Genomic DNA, 16,251 nt, shown 5'->3' with positions numbered 1-16,251 from the left:
ATCATATTCATGCCATAAGTTCTCTACTAGTTAAGATGGCCAGAGTATATCCCCTCCAGGGCTGCCCAGGTGGATATTCCGGCTGAGTCAGCGAATAGCAACGGGCCTTGGAAATACCGAGGGCTGGGGCCGGCTCCACCGGGGCGAACTTCCAAGGAAGTGCCCGCCATCGTGAAGATCACTCTTCCATACGTTTGGATTTGCGGGATGCAGTTCACAGGAGCATTGCTCACTGTGGTCTCCAAACTAGTCATAACATCTCTTGACTATTAAGCATTCTATTTGCCTGTGCCCACAGTCGGATGCACTGGCCTTTGTTAGATTGCATCTCCCCCGGATCACCGATAAGGGTCACCCGCAGAGGCGCATACACCGGCTCATCATGTCAGGCATTGTTGAACCCTCAACGATACCAACCACATCTAGCGCAGCATTTTCGCAATATATGAATACAACACTATCGCCGGAAAGGTCTCCTTTGTCCTCTTTACCGCATCAGGTCTTGACCTCCCCCCTTCGCGCCTTTCAACACGCCGAGACCTTTGCCCTCCGAACAGTTCCCCAAACTCTCGCTAGAATAACCGGGATCAAAGCCCTTGGCCAAAACATCTGGAGCGGGGCTCGTTCAGCAGCTGGAGCCAGCGGGACGGCCGCAACGCATGCTGCGGACATGGCTGGCAATGAGTTCGCCGATGCAGCCGGCCAGGAGAGTGGCTACTACATTGCTGAGTTCTTGGGCGCCATGAAGAAGCTCGGTGGATTCTTTGGGTATCTGACCAGCCTTTGGTCATTTGCCTGTCTGGTAGAGGTGAGACTCTGCTCTCGATTTGTACACTTACCATGCTGATAGGTCTAGGCGCTCATCCTCAACCGAATCACCATCTATGCATCCACACGGCGACACCTTCGACTAGGCTGGGAAAGGCGCGCGGCTCTCCGGTTGATCCCTATCGTTCTCTTTGCCTCCCAAATCCTCAGCCTGCTCCGTGGAATCCGATGTCAGACATCGCCGTCTTTTTCAACAATGCGGTACGGATATCCCGGAAAGCAACTCGTGTTCGACTATTCCGGTGACGGGGGCGTTCTTTACTCAATTAGTTCGACCCTGTTAGGATGGGAATCTGAGGAACGGTCGTGCAGTGCTGTGAAGATGGCGCGCGGAAGCAACCCGGGCATCCCATATGGATCATTTTCCCTACTCTGGCCAACATTTATGCTCTTTTGCTTCAGCCACTTTATTGAAACACTCTCGTGCGCATTACAAGGCAGGCCTGTGATGACTGAGACGGGGATGTCCATCTTCGAACACTCCATCGCCTTCGCAGAAGCCGAGTCGATGATCAGTAAATCAATCGGACTAGGCCTGTTCGGTCTTCCTAAACAAAGCCCGCTCAGTGCGCTTTCGGGCGGGTCTGATGACAACTCACCTTCGGTCTTTGAACACCTCACAAGATCGCAAGTCCTGGAACGCATGAATGTCACACCTGAACTACTGCTTATTGTATTGATCTCGTGCTGCAATAGTGCAACTTCCCACATACTAGAAGTCTTCGGGAAACAGAGCAAATATCGGTTTTTCAGCACCGCCTTTTGGGGTGCCTGCTTCATGGTTGCCATGTTATGGGGGTTAGATGGCGGTCCACCCGTCAGCCTCGAAACTGGCGTTCTCAGGTTCCCGACTGTTTGCATTGTGGGATTCATCCCTCACATCTTTCTATTGGGCGGCATCGTGATTTGTCTTTCAATATACACCTTAGCACTTACCATCACAGCTGTTTCGCTACCTACTGACGATCAACCTGTCTCAGTCTATGACCGTTTCTTGATGGCGCATGAGAATATGCAAGGGTCGAACCAGATAAGAAGCATTCGTATAAACAGACACGAAGACTTTTATACAACACTGCTTCGAATCGGCTACGTCGCCCTAACCGCGGCAAGTGACGCTGTCTTTTTGAACGAGGGCCAATCGGTCGTTGCACGGCGGATGACTTGGCTTGAAGAGGACCGACTCTCTGAGATTGAAGCTTCAAGGCGAAAGTCTTCATCTTACACTTCATCTTATGGGGATTGGCAGAGTGAGCCTAGTAGTCGGCCCATCGAAGCTATGGGTTTCTCAAGTTTCGACATGCCAGAGCAATCGGCTTGGGAGAGTGGTTACAACCGCGAAAAGAAGGTTGAGAAACCGAAGAACGGCGCTCGAGCCGTGCAATCTCGAGCCGAGCTTGGGGGAGTTGGCGCAGTGCGAGTATCCATCAGATTGTGGCATGTCCTCTCGTTCTTCCGTGCAATTTCTCTCATAATTCTCCGTTGGGTTGCATACGGGCTCAATAATGTGCTTGATCGACTGGGAATAAGCGCTCGACCAATGTGGCTCAAACGCATAGTGGGCCATCGTGGAAAGAAGTCTAACACCGGCAAGATGAATTCATCACAGCCATTGGATTTCTGGATCCTCTCGGAAAATGGAGAGCTTGAGCTCCCCGATGACCATGACTTTGACGTCGAGATCGAGATGAGGAAGCGAGAGCGCGCGAATCGGCCAGACTGGATGGGCTCGGATGAAAGCCGGTTAGACGAGAGATTGTACAGCTGGTGGAAAATTGGCGGTGCATGGGGAAACCAGGATCAAACCTCTGATTATTCCCCGCCCTCTGACGACTTCGACGCCACAAGCATGGTGTCCATGTCTACCAATGCCTCGGAGTCCGAATGGGATGATTACCCGTCGGACGATGGTCGTCGAACTCCTACCCAGTTCGAACCATACGCAGACAGAGCAAGCCCACCACTACAAGATCCCCTCATTGACATGAGCACACTTGCCCGTCTCCTCGACCCACGCGATCGCGAAAGTAGAGAAGAAGCTAAGATTCTAGCCGCGCATCTCAAAACAAACCAGGACAATCCACAGATCATGACGCGCAGCCGTTACCAAAAACAAGTTGAAAAGGAGAGATCCCGGATCATCTTCTCCTCCCGCCTCCAGCAGCTCAACGCCATGCACTCGGGATCCGAGAGGCGGAGACCTACCCCGGAAGAGGAAGCCGAACTTCTCGAGAAGCTCATCCTCGCCCGTCGCTCGGAATCATCGGGCAGTTCCGATGCCCATACGTGGGAATCCGGCGCAACAGGCCTCGGCCCCAATGGTCCACCCTGTGTGGTCTGCCAGACAAGCCCACGGGCTATTATCACCTGGCCCTGTCGCTGTCTATGCATTTGCGAGGACTGTCGCGTTAGTCTTGCCATGAACAACTTCGGCAGTTGCGTGACTTGTCGCCAGGAAGTCGTAGGATTCATGCGTCTATGGGTTCCATGAACATACGTTCAACTTGTTTCAATCGCTCGGGCTTTTAGCTTGGTTTTTTCATGTCGTTGGCTCACATAGGTTCCATATTACTGAACAGTTTGTAACATATCAATCACATTTACATGATGACTTTTCCTTCATATAGCGATTTTTCAGACCGTCACTCCTTTACTTGCTAGTTGTACGTATGAGGTCAATTCTGGGATCGCTTGCTTGATTTATAGGTACAAGGCCATCCATTTCATGGTAGTTACCTAGTGTGTAGCAGGTTCGCCTACGTGGTCGAACCCTGCAGCTGACTTTCTTCTTCCTTTCAGGAGATACCAAATAGACAAAACTGCATATTTACTTCGGGTCACTCTCGTCTTGCTTGCAGGAACCATGGTTGCGTGGGAAAATGCAGGATTTATAGTTGCTATGATATATGGAAAAAAAAAAGAAAAGAAAAGAAAAGAAAAAGGCAAAGGATCACATCAATGGAACCAAGGTAGATATCAAAGCCCTGGTATTACTCCGTATAGACCAGAGGCCGGTATTCAGCCTCCCACATCTGGATTCGAATCCACTCTCGCAGGTCGGAGTCAATGGTAGGAATGGCCTCGGCCTGTGCAAGTCCCTCCTCGACAGCACACAAGATCACAGCGGCGGCAATATCCACGCTGATATCACGCACGTCTTGCACATCAGGCAGCAACGGCTTATCAGAGTCTTTCAAGGCGGGTGACCTTGCCTTGAGTGCCTTCACGGCAGCGACTAGCATCTTCTTAGACACGAGACGACACTCGGAGAGCACAGCTCCAAGACCAATTCCCGGGAAACAGGTTGAGTTGTTGCATTCCGCTGGAATACCATGGTTAATATACCGAGCAGTCAATATCTGAGAGGTTTGAAGCCATACCAATTTCATATTGCGTGCCGTTATGCGTAACTGGTGGGAATGGACTGCCTGTGGCAACGAGGGCTCGTCCATCAGTCCAATGGTAGAGATCAGCTGGCTTCGCCTCGTGGAGTCGTGTTGGATTGCTGAGGGGGAATATAATTGGTCTTTCTACATTCCCTGCCATCTCACGAATTATATCTTCTGTGAACGCCCCCGGCTTGGTTGATGTCCCGATAAGCACGTGGGGATGAACCTTTTTGACGACGGAAAGAAGATCGCGATCACTGTCCGACCACTCGTCATCATCCCGTGCGAAAGATTGCTGGCCTTCCGTCAACTTGTCACCGAAGGATTTTATAAGGAGACCGGGCTTGTCGATACACCTAGATGAAAAGAGGAGAGTTAGTAGGGACCTTACCTCTCTCTCTCTCTCTCTCGCGGTTACATACCAGATCTGCTTAGTTGCTTCATGCTTTGGTTTTCCCGTCTCGGTGGCGATGGTATCTAGAATCTGGCCGGCAATGCCAATACCGGCCGTTCCTGAGCCGAAGATCACTACTCGCACGTCCTCCAGTTCGACTCGGCTGACTTGAAGGGCAGCCAGCATGGCAGCGAGCGTGACACACCCCGTGCCCTGGATGTCGTCATTGAAACAGGGTATCTGTTCCTGGTACCTATTGAGTATTCTCCGTGCATTCTGGAGCCCGAAATCCTCGCTGGTATTGTTAGCCATGCCTCGAATGATATAGAAAGAGGCATTTCCCATACAAGTGAATGTAAGCCTTAGGGAATCGTTTGCGGGCAGCATGGACAAATCGATCCACAAATTCATCGTACTCCTCACCTCTGACCCGGCGCTGTCGGAGGCCTAGATAGAGTTCGTCATTGAGCAGCTCTTCATTCTATACATGGCATTAGCAAACGTAGATTGAACTAGAGAACAGAATATACCTACATCTGTCCCGCAATCCAGCACAACAGGCAGCTGTCGGGAAGGATGGATTCCAGCACAGAGCGTGGTGATAACCAGTTTGGCAACCGATATGAGAATCGCGCCCACACCCTGGTCCCCGATTCCCAATATCTGCAAACAGATCAATGGTAAGTAAGCAAGATCACGCAGTGCGCCCCCTGGAGCAGATATATAATTACCTCTTCCCCATCACTGACGACGATATAATCAACATCATCTGCAGTCCCAAATTCAGCGAGATACTCTGCAAAATGATCCTGGTCATTGATATTCAAGAAACACCCTTCTGGTTTCCTAAATAACCGCGAGTAATTCTGAATCGCGTCTCCCTCGGTGGGTGTGTATATCACGCTGAACATCTCCATGAGATGGGTTTGCACGAGCTATACACATGTTAGTAATGGTGCACATGCTGATATTGGTCTCGCTGGAATGATGTCAGGACCTTGTAGTACAGCACTTCATTCTGGGCTTTCATGCTGGCCAGGAAGGTGTTCTTGGCTAGGTCATCTGGTCTGCTTTGATACTGCTGATAAGCACGCTGGACTTGCTCATCCAGGGTTTGGATGTTTGGTGGGAGGAGACTGCGGAGCTTGAATGTTGATCGCTCATGGTCTGGAAAGGCTGAGCCTTTGTTTAATTGGGATGATTGGAGGAGAGATGTTCCCTAGTTCTGTGTGAGAATCGGAGGTTATAACAAGGCCGTAGTTGTGTCGTCACCTTGTATGGGCAGGTCAGGGGCCCCGGGGCGCGGGGTAGATTGCGGAACTTGGATTTGGAGTTTGACATTTCGAATGAATATCAAAGGAAGTAATTTCAGAATAACTGGATCTAGGAAAAAAGCAGAAAGATAGAGAAAACGAAAAGGGAATATCCCAAGCAGGTAGGATATAGGTGGGTCCACCGCCATCAAGCTTGTAATAGCGAGCTACATCGGGTCAATGAGATCATCATCATCATAGCCATCAAGCTTACACTTCTGTGTATAGAAAAGCCAGCGGAGCTATTTTCGAATCAAAAGAACACGTAAAGGTAATATTCCCCTTAATTAACCTCCTACTCGACAACGGATTCGCTGTTTAGTTCCTCTTTATAAAAGGAACCTAGGCTACTTCTTGCGAGCCGACAAAGAGAAAGCCAGGTCACTCCATTCATCATGCCCTTTTACACATGCGCTGTGTATAGAAAATATAAACTGTGGTGAAGCATGCGCTAGGAATAGCCACTTTGATCTTTATGAGGGGTGATTATCGCTGACTCTTCGCTTTAATAGTTCTTGGTTAAAACAATTATTGAGCGATGTTGTCAAGTTGTGAAGTTGTCAAGTTTGCATCGGTCACTGTTAACGGACACGAGCACCACATAAGATAGATCAAACACCAAAGGTTTTCCCAGTGATCATGTTGCTGATCCATCCCAGCCATCCCGGGTCCCGGCTTTGCGCCTCAAATCTCGCCTGTTGCATACTGCGGTCCAGGTCCATCATCTGTCTCGACGTAAATACTTCACTTAATAGTTCCCAGGCTGGTGCTTGGCTCTTCTCGATGGTTACCTGTGTCCTGTATACAGCAGTTGTCCCGGCACGGGTCTGTATGGGAGGTAAATGTATGGTCTGGTTCAAGTCTGCATGATACTGGACCAACAAGTTCGCAACATCAAAATATGGATTGTCGTTGGCAGGAACATCTTTGCACCGTTCATAGCAGAACAGGACAAATAATTGCCAGGGCGCTTGGTCTCCATATATGTGAACAACTTGATTTGGGTCGGCACCGCGGTCCAGCAATGCGGCTACTATATCCGTTTCAATGCCCGCGTATTCTCGTTCATGGGAGTACGGAAGATCGCTTGGTGTGACTCTGGTCGGTCGGAGAGCATAGTCGAGCAGCGGCCGACCTCTTTTCTTTAATCGAAATGGATCGATATCCAAAGCATGCTCGACATATAGCCGCAAGCGGGCTTGTATTGCCAGACCAAGAAATGAGCACTGTCCACGCTCGATCCATTGAACAAATCTAGTGTTCGTGGGGGAATCACGACCATTTGTCCAGTGATTGAGCTCGTTCTGCGAATGGACTGACATAACAGCATCAATCTCATCCAGGATGGGGAAGTGGGAGGTGGTTTTGCTCATTTGCTCCAGTTCATATGTATAGTAGAGTATTTCATCGACCAAATTAAACAAGCTGTTTGAGGCCTTACGAAAGGTTTCGACCGGATGCATCTTCAACATCGCGAGGAGCATCCTGCAGAGAGTTTCCTTGCCGCAAAAGTCTCTCGGTACAAACTGTTGAAAGATGGCGTGGTGATTGTCCCGAAGAAAGTCTCGTGCGGTCCTATGAATGAAATCCACCGTGGTTCTGAAAAATGCAGATTCCGAATAATCTGTATGAATACTCAAAAGATCACCACATCGGGTTTGAAGTCGCGGCCTCCAGTCCATACACACGGCTGACAGTTCATCAGCAGTGACAGCTCTCACTTCCATATTAAGGGCATAGTCCTGGTATTTTGACTCTTGCTCCAGAAAGTCAAGTGCAAATAATGGAAATGGCCGCACAGACTCAACGGCAATGAGAAATATACGGGTTGTATCTGCGCAGAAGAACGGATCAATTCGGTCCATAATTCGGGCAAAGTAGGCGTTCAACTCCTGAGGCAGGCTGTTGAGACGTCTCTCCAATGTATCGTAGGTTTCTTTGGCAGTGATATCACGTAAGAGATCCCGGACAACCAGAAATACCCATAGCCAAACGCCATTTGCTCTTTGGGAAATTTCAAAGATAAGAGTGTTACAGCGATGGTCTTTTGCCGCCAGTGATTTGAATTTGTCGTTTTCAGTAAGCATGGATTCCACGTAATTATTCATGTCGTCCCTGGTGAAATGTTGCAGCACAAACATGCAGCTAGGGCTGCTCAGCTCTTCTTCAAAGGCTGTCCAGGGCCGACTGGATGCGCATACTTTGAAGTTCTCGGATTGGGCCAGGCTCTTCAAGACATGAATGATCTCCATTTCCTTACCGTCGTATTCATCAAGCCCGTCGATGAACAGGCAAAACTTTGCGGAACATGCGGTGTCAGCTAGACGGGAAAAGGTCTCCATTAATTCAGTAATGCCCCAAGGTTCTGACCCCTGGTGCTCAGGACAGATCTTAGTGACCAAGCGCGGCTCAACGCGGATAATCTGATATAATATGCTCTGCAGGAGACCGAGCTGAGACTTTTGCATGTTGACTCCAGCGTTCCAAAAGTAAAAGCTGGCAATGAACAGTTTTTGTCCTCCGGCCCAGTAGCTCAGAGCATCCCTGGTGTTCTGATGGTCGGATAAGTACTTCATGAGTGTGGATTTCCCACTACCCGCCTACATTGTGTGTTAGCTGCGTCTGTTGCATCCATAGCGTATTCTATGGATGGGTTGTCCAACCCCACCTGTCCACTGATCCAATATATTCCACCTTGCTCTTCAAGCCATTGCATGAAGCTCGTCCTGGACCGATCAAAAGCCCAGCGTAGCGTCTTGAAATGTGCGGTGTCAATTTGATCTTGTCGTTTCTTCATAGCCTTGAAAGTCAAGCTTTGTGTGACCGCTTGCCGATGGTTGAACGCCATGCCTTCGTTCACTAGCGCGAGGAGGCTCGAGTGGAGGGCATCCAGAGCAATATCATAATCACCTGTCTTTTGGGGCCGATCGCATGCTGAAGCCAGTACACCGAGGCTTTCAAGATCTGTCAATTTCTTCATTATTTGAGATGAGGCATTCTCGTTCTCATGCCGGAGGCTGTCCAAGACGAGCATAATACTCGAGCGATGATCCTTCTGCGAAGCTCGTGCAACTCTTTCGCGGAGCTGACTTTCCACAATACCCAGTCGCTCTCGTATCTTACCTAACTCGTTGGATTTAATAAAATGTCGAATGGACACCCGGGCACTTTGTAGCATACGATGGGGCGTGTCCGGGGGAATGGCTAATGGTTCTAGCTCTCGTAACAGCTCGTCAGCCAGCGAGTTGCATTTGCCAGCGAGGGCTAGGATCGCAAGGTCATCCCTCGATAATACTCGGCTGCTATGCATATTGGAAGTAAGATCTTGGTTCAGATTTTTAATGTCCTCCGCAACCAACTTCAGTTCTGCCACTTCCTCAAGCACGCCTTGAGTTGACTCTCGGATTTCTTTAGCTCCTTTGACAAGTCGGACTCCTATGTCGATAAACTGTGCGATTGAGGCTGCGAGACTGACGATGGTCAAGGGGTCGGCCATGCTGTAATTGATGAGGAAACAAGTCGCACAGCACATCATCGACGTTCTCCTCACCTGGGCAATGAAGTTGGAGAGGGGGCGGCTCAAATCACGTGTGGCCCCCATGGTTCAGCTTCAAAAGCACGGTGAGCTGGGCAATTTGGCCCCATTTCCCCCCATGTTTGTGGAACGGCCATTCAACAGGCTTTGTCAATAATTATTGAATTACATCAAGAATGTTCGTGGCAAGACCGACGGAGATGAACTTCCAAGGGAACGAGCAACGGCCATTGCTTGGAGAGAATCTTTACAGTTCAGTTCCCTGGGCTGAAGACCATCGCTGGTGGGTCCGCATGCCGGCACAACAGATTGTTATGGCGAAGTTCACTTTTCACCACTTGATTTCCACTGTCTGGAAGGACTTTACTTGGGCCCTTCTTATTTCCTTGCCATTCGCGTTGTTAGCAGTTCCATTGAGGTGGGACTCCAGATGGGTATTTGGTCTCAATTACTTTGCTTTGATTGCTCTCGAGTCAAGGTTCATTTCCACCGCAGAATGGATATGGCTGTTCTCTGATTCTACAGTGACCACCATTGTTGCCGAAGCTCTACCACATATTTTCCCCCTGATAGTGAGCTCTCTTTAAAAATTCGCCAAGGATAAATTCAGCTAATCAATTATTAGGTCGGGATTACAGCTATTGTTCACGAAGAGATTACTCTTGTCCAATCCTTCATTATTGGTAGCTTGATTGCGAATCTCCTCATGGTACATAACCTGCGTGTCAAGCTCAGTAACAGAAGGCTAATCCGTGCAGGGTACTGGGCTAAGCTGGTTTGTCGGTGGGCTTCGATTTAGGGAGCAAAAAGCGCATACAACTGCTATGAAAAGCATAGTATCACTCACCATGATTACTGTTTTCCCATTCATCCCGCCTATGTTTATCGGTCCTTTGTACGAAGCATTCCCCCAAAGCACGGCTCTTTTTACTCTGACCGTGGCGGAGGTCATCGTTATGCTAGTTATCTACGCGATGTGGCTTTGCTTTAGGTACAATTCCCATGCTGCGCTTTTCGAAGAGCTGGAAGAAACCGACGCTGGTTCAACAGCAGATGATGGCTCCCCCACCTCTGGTGCAGTAAATGGAAGATTTTCGGGGCAAGAAGACTTATCCACTGCGTCTCGCCTCAACTATGCGTTTCGGCTCATTGCTATTCTTGTCCTTCAGATTCAATGCTCGGTTTATCTGATCCAAGACATTCCCAGATTCGTCCAGGACACCTCACTCTCGCACATTTTTATTGGAGCGGCACTCCTTCCATTTACGAGCAGTCTATCAAGTTTCGCCAAAACGTGTGCCATCGCATACGACGACAGAATGGAGCTAGCTATGCATTTAACTGCTGAGACAGCCCTTGGCGTGGGGCTTTTCAACCTCCCTATTCTTATTATTGCAAGCGTGTGTATCGGTCATCGCATGTTGCTCGACTTTGATCTCCTCCTGGAAGTATACCTGTTTATCACGGCAGTCACAACCGCCTTTACAACAGGATATGGACTGTTTACTTATCTAAAAGGCGCTATTCATTTAGGACTGTATGTTCCACCCCCTGCACCAAATGATCTTGGATTTATCAGGCTAACCCAGTATAGATATATCATTATAGTACTAGCGCTGTATATATATTAACTCAATAGAAATATCCAGATAATGAAAGAATGAGTCCAGCACTCTTGCTTCGTGGAGCCACCAACCCGGTGACTCAAGAGAACTTTAGCCGCATAGCCGGAAGGTCCGAGGGCCCTGCACGCAGTGGAGTCACACTCTAGCCCCATCCCTATGTACTGAGGCAACACGGAGGCAATACTCCGTACAGAGTCCTCCGTATGGATAGATCGATCTAGAAATATAGGAGATTGGCCTGCAAATTTTTGTCCTTGATTGTGGGTCTCCGAAATTATCGAAAAGTCTCCAGAACGTCCATCCATCGCCAAGATAATTTTGTGAATGCTATGTGAACAAAAGTCCACATTTGACTATTATGTCAATGCCCAAGGCCGCTTGGTACTTTTTTTAGCCCCTAGTTCACCTCATTTTCTGTATTACGCTAGTAATACAGTCGATTACTAGCACTGTCTCTGCCAGCCACAGCGTTCCAACATCCAATGAGTGTGATGAAAGAAAGCAGACAAACGGACTCAAGCCAATAACGGAGCTTTATACGATTTAGGGCAACCGGTGCTCACTCGCTATAATGTTACCTTCCGCTACCCATTGAGTCAAGCTCCATAAGCTAAGTAAATAGCTTGGTTCTTTTCGTTTAAAAGGGCTCCTGCGTCAATTGAATTTTCTAATTCCATCTCTCTGCCCCTTCTACATTTCCCACTTCATAGTGCGTTAAGAACCGAGAACCATCGACATGCGCACCTCCTTCTTCCTCGCAGCAGCCCTTGCTACACTGGGCACCCAAGCCGACGACAGCAACACCGACGTCATCGGCTACTTCTCTCCTTCGTGGGACGGAGGCCTCCTCAAGTACGGCGGTTGGACAAGCACAGCCGCCAGCCTCGTCACCTACAACACCGCAGCCGCGACATACCACGTCAGCTGTCTGAAAGACGCCCCCAAAACGGACTGCAACTATCCGACTCCATGGACCATCGTCCAAGGCCCGGAGACAGTCAGCTTCACGGGGAAATATATCGCATCCACCTCGGGTGACTCGACCAGCTATGATATCACTCTCACCCAGTCGTACGAGTGTTCCCTGAAAGCTTCGACGGAATCGGCTAGCTGCACTATGAGTGTTGGCATGAGTGGATCCTTGGACGGAGGGAAATATGAATCTTCCACTTCTAGCAAGGCGACCTATACCACTGCGCCGATGTCGAACTCTTACTACCAGTTGACGGTAACTGCGGGATTGCCGACGTCGAGTTCCACGGAGGTGCAGACGACGCAGTCGACTGGTGGGGCTGCTGGTCCTGCTGCTTTGATTACGGCTGCTCCTATGGTTGCTGCTGCTGTGGCTGTTCTACTATGATTATTCCACGTTTTCTTTGATGATACAGTATAAATGGAACTACTTGTCATGGTTCAATTGACTCGAACATTGCCGTAAGAATCGTGTAGCTAGGTTTTTGGTAAATATAACGCTTAATATGCTGTCAGAAGAACCTGGGTGCTCACGTAAAAAGGTTTATCAATTGGTGCTGCAATACGCTTTTCTCAAATATATACATCCTATTTATAGTGATGTGACCATTAACATACGCCCTTTCGATATAAAGCCTATTCATTTAACCCTACGAGGCCAAACAGACAGAGAGATCAAAAAATAAACATCCGTTTCACCAAAAGGCAAAAGCAAGACGAATTGTATTAAGCATATCAACTATACAGGGAAGTGACCCATTCAGACGTCTCACAACCAACCCAGCCAGCAAAAGGAATAAAATCCCCTACCACAAAAGCCAGTCGCAAACACCGACAACAGCCTCAGATTAGGTATAGATATATTTACAGGACGTAAGCGGCAGCAGCGGCGAGAGCAGCAACACCAGCCAGGTTACCCTTGACATTAGCGGCACCATTGAAGGCGGGCGACGAGGCAGACGGGGTAGCCGAGTCAGTCTTGGTCACCAGCGGGGTGGAGGTGGCAGCACCGGAGGAGGAACCAACGGGCTGGGATCCAGTGGCGGTGGTACCGGCGGTGGTGCTGTCGGTCTCCGCAGCGGAGGAGGACTCAACGGCGCTGGAGCTCTCGCTGGCAGACTCGGTGGGGGTGGCGGTGGTCTCAGCGGGGACGGAGCTCGAGGCGCTGGGGGTCTCGGAGGGGCTGGCGCTGGTGGTATCGATGGGTGGGATCGAGATGGGGTGGCCGGCGGAGGAGCACTGCTCGACGACGGCGTTGGAGACAGCTGGGTGGGTGGGTTAGTGGGGTACTTGGGGCTGGGAGAGGAAGTGGAGGTTAACATACAGACTTGGTCCTTGTGCTCGCAGGCCTTCTCGACACAGGGAGTGATGCTGGTTACGAGCTCGGTCTTCTGGCAGTGGCAGGCGAAGTCGAGCAGCTCGGAGCAACCATCGCTCTGCAGGGCAGAGAGGAAGCAGCTCAGCTAGAGGCAGGTGTTAGTAGACATATTGTGATATGGGCATTGGTTTTCTTCGTACAGAGCAGGCGGGCACGTCGGGCAGCTGGGCGCTGGCGAGGCCGGCAGCAATGAGGGCAATCAGAGAGGTGGAGAACTTCATCTTGATGGATTGACTAAAAAATAGAAGATATTATGAACGGCGTGCCGGAAAAGACAGTCAAGTATGTATAGCGAGTGCGGATGAGTTGAGAAGAAGAGCCAGGTCTGGGCTTGGGAGATGGCCTTTTTATAAGCTTTGCCGGTCCTTTACACTCCACCTCCCCGCTGGAGAAACCCTTGTGGGCAAGGGTTGCACTCAAAGGTTGGCGCGTGGGACCATCACATGTCTCCGCATGCTTAATGAGAGACAATCCACCGAAAGTAGGCCAAGGCCGCGGTTGACTCAGATCCGTAATTACCACGGATTAGAACCCCGGATGCTCATTGCATGGCCAAGCCTGAAGGCTGACGCCGGATTCTGGGTTCCCGCAGCCGATTGACCATTGGAGCGAGGATCGGGGTTGGTCTATTGTCTCGTACGGCGTACGTATGCCCGCATCGCCAAGTCGAGACTAGACCAGACAAGCGAGCAAGCCACCGGAAAGACTGGACCAGTGGCAATGTTGGTAGTACACTTCTTAGTCGAAAGTTGTCATGCGGTCGAATAGCATCACAGACTTTAATTTCCCCTGTGTCGGGCTAGAACTCTTAGCGGCCTGGATGGCGGTAGGGTACAAGTTGCAGTACTTCGTACATGTAGCGGTTGTGCAGCGTGCCCACGGGCTAGAACCTTGAAGTTTGCTACAAAGCAATCAAATAAGATATGCAGACCAAAACAATTGCATGAATGTATGACAGAACTATTGACAAGCATCATAAAGTGGCAAACCCCATAGTCTCTGTTTAGAGGAAAATCCGGGGAAGATTGGACCCCGGTAGGGCCCGAAGAGAGCGTAGCATCGAACTATACCACATTGGGACTTGGTCCGACGCATTGTCTAATTAATATGAAATGGCAATCATGACAATAATACGACATAACTAGGTATAAATATATCTTGATTGAAATTGCTTGGGGTCACACATAGCGCCATAATTTGCCTCCTCAAATAATAAGAGGTTCTGCAAAGGGCCCAAACTCAGGAGACCATAACCCTGTGAGCTAACTTATTATCCAATACAGGGCTTATGGATGTACAACGTTGTACATAGTAGCTCTGATGGGTCAAATAAAGGCCTCAAAGATACCCCGGGCGCTTGCAGAGTCTCATTGAGCTTAATGGTCACTTGATATCTCCCGGCCTTACCACAGAGCAAGTTACCGTAAGGTTAGCATCCTCCGAGTGTCTTGATAAATATTGTACCTGCGTATGGTGACCACTCCGAGTGGCAATAGAGTCAAAGATGCTACTTCCGAATCGACTGTTGTTTTTCAAACCAAAAAAAAAGCACTGGCGACGTGGGAGAAGAACGGGCTGGAAAACGGGTCCACCACCCAAGTGAGACATTTAGCGGGGGTGGGCCCTGGGGTTGGGGTCAATCACCAGAATGGGAACACTAGAGGAAGAGAAAAGGAAATCAGGGACGAAAAGCAAAAAGCACCGATCACATGGGAAACAAGACTTAGCGTCGCCACCGAGGACTTTGGCGAGACACTGTTGTCCAGTAAGATATCCTGTCCAGCCACTTAATGATCACTGTTAGAAGGAAAAAAGAAAGGCGCATTGGCCGGGTGAAATATCTAAATTAGGCTTAGGCTTTCTTTGTTGACACGGAAAACTCTTGCAGTGGACAAGTTAAATAACCATGGTGCGCAGACTCATATATTAGAGAAGATCAAGTCATGTTAAGAAAAAGCAAATATATCGCGGGGTCCCCGGACAGATCCATTGTCTGAGTCCGGGGATAACACGGACCTGAATCGGAATAGATCATAAGCATCCTGGTCTTTCATCTCCGGTCCCAGATAAATATAGCAATTGCGATATACTTTGAGGGATGATAGCTTGAAATGAGGATCGACGTCACGACCAGGATCGGGAATTCTATGTACAAGTGGCGTATAAACGGAAATTGCTAGGACATTCATTCTCTTTATTCGGTTTGTTTAAGACTGTGCTCTGTAAAGCTGCCTCGGTCGGCTCACATGGAAGTCGAGATGGTTGGCAGTTAATTGCTAGCAAGCAGGTACCTAGGTAGCAGTTATGTTTCCATCTGACCTTCGAACGTTCCATGTGCCCTTGAGCTGCCCTGGATGTGCCGTTGGGTTTAGAACTAGACTACGAGGAACTGATTGATGCCGAAAATGACCGCTTTTGAGGCCCGAAACGGTCCCCGTCACTAACTTTGGACGTCCCTTTACCGCCCACTACTCTGCCATGCCACTATTCTGCACTAGTTACCCCCGTGTAGTATGTTGACGCTCGACGTATTCGGTCATTCCCCTCCATGGTAGGCGTGTAAAGCACTATTCTATCTTCGAAATGCATTCTTAATGATTTCTATGATTTCTATGCTTTCTACAGTTTCGAGTCTGTAGAAATCGAAATATTATGAATTAGCTCTATAGAAGGCGGAGGATTTATTATGGGAAAATACCATATGGCGCAGCTATACACTGCCGTCGCCAGGACTATACACACGAGCTTAGCCTCTTTGGGTACGGTTGCCCTTAGTCACCTCAATGGATCGGATATGACAATGGTCTAGCCGAACGT

At 49.3% G+C, this 16,251-nt stretch overlaps 6 protein-coding genes across 6 annotated transcripts; 3 read left to right on the top strand and 3 right to left on the bottom strand.

Moving 5' to 3' along the window:
• Positions 1-382: 382 nt before the first annotated feature.
• On the top strand, positions 383-3,319 carry N7489_000326 (putative ubiquitin-protein ligase (Asi3); the record flags this gene model as incomplete). The annotated part of the gene is made up of 2 exons (XM_056706081.1): positions 383-808; positions 857-3,319. The coding sequence occupies 2 exons, from the start codon at positions 383-385 to the stop codon at positions 3,317-3,319; spliced, it is 2,889 nt and encodes a 962-aa protein (XP_056570383.1).
• A 499-nt stretch (positions 3,320-3,818) lies between these two features.
• Positions 3,819-5,952, bottom strand: N7489_000325 (NAD-dependent malic enzyme; the record flags this gene model as incomplete). The annotated part of the gene is made up of 8 exons (XM_056706080.1): positions 3,819-4,150; positions 4,209-4,573; positions 4,640-4,906; positions 4,959-5,092; positions 5,146-5,274; positions 5,343-5,546; positions 5,609-5,830; positions 5,884-5,952. 8 exons carry the CDS (start codon positions 5,950-5,952, stop codon positions 3,819-3,821), a joined length of 1,722 nt encoding a protein of 573 aa, XP_056570382.1.
• A 583-nt stretch (positions 5,953-6,535) lies between these two features.
• Positions 6,536-9,420, bottom strand: N7489_000324 (uncharacterized protein; the record flags this gene model as incomplete). The annotated part of the gene is made up of 2 exons (XM_056706079.1): positions 6,536-8,524; positions 8,593-9,420. The coding sequence occupies 2 exons, from the start codon at positions 9,418-9,420 to the stop codon at positions 6,536-6,538; spliced, it is 2,817 nt and encodes a 938-aa protein (XP_056570381.1).
• A 215-nt stretch (positions 9,421-9,635) lies between these two features.
• On the top strand, positions 9,636-11,090 carry N7489_000323 (uncharacterized protein; the record flags this gene model as incomplete). Its single annotated transcript, XM_056706078.1, has 4 exons — positions 9,636-10,031; positions 10,085-10,168; positions 10,218-10,996; positions 11,054-11,090. The coding sequence occupies 4 exons, from the start codon at positions 9,636-9,638 to the stop codon at positions 11,088-11,090; spliced, it is 1,296 nt and encodes a 431-aa protein (XP_056570380.1).
• Positions 11,091-11,820: 730 nt separating this feature from the next.
• N7489_000322 (uncharacterized protein) lies at positions 11,821-12,444 on the top strand (the record flags this gene model as incomplete). The annotated part of the gene is made up of 1 exon (XM_056706077.1): positions 11,821-12,444. One exon carries the CDS (start codon positions 11,821-11,823, stop codon positions 12,442-12,444), a length of 624 nt encoding a protein of 207 aa, XP_056570379.1.
• A 476-nt stretch (positions 12,445-12,920) lies between these two features.
• On the bottom strand, positions 12,921-13,655 carry N7489_000321 (CFEM domain-containing protein; the record flags this gene model as incomplete). The annotated part of the gene is made up of 3 exons (XM_056706076.1): positions 12,921-13,321; positions 13,381-13,519; positions 13,575-13,655. The coding sequence occupies 3 exons, from the start codon at positions 13,653-13,655 to the stop codon at positions 12,921-12,923; spliced, it is 621 nt and encodes a 206-aa protein (XP_056570378.1).
• Between the last annotated feature and the right edge of the window lie 2,596 nt (positions 13,656-16,251).

The sequence above is a fragment of the Penicillium chrysogenum genome, assembly GCF_028827035.1.
Source record: "Penicillium chrysogenum strain IBT 35668 chromosome Unknown utg000001l_segment0_segment0, whole genome shotgun sequence".
NCBI lineage: Eukaryota > Fungi > Ascomycota > Eurotiomycetes > Eurotiales > Aspergillaceae > Penicillium > Penicillium chrysogenum.
The sequence above is the reverse complement of the archived record's forward strand: the minus strand, read 5'-3'. Positions and strand labels throughout refer to the sequence as shown.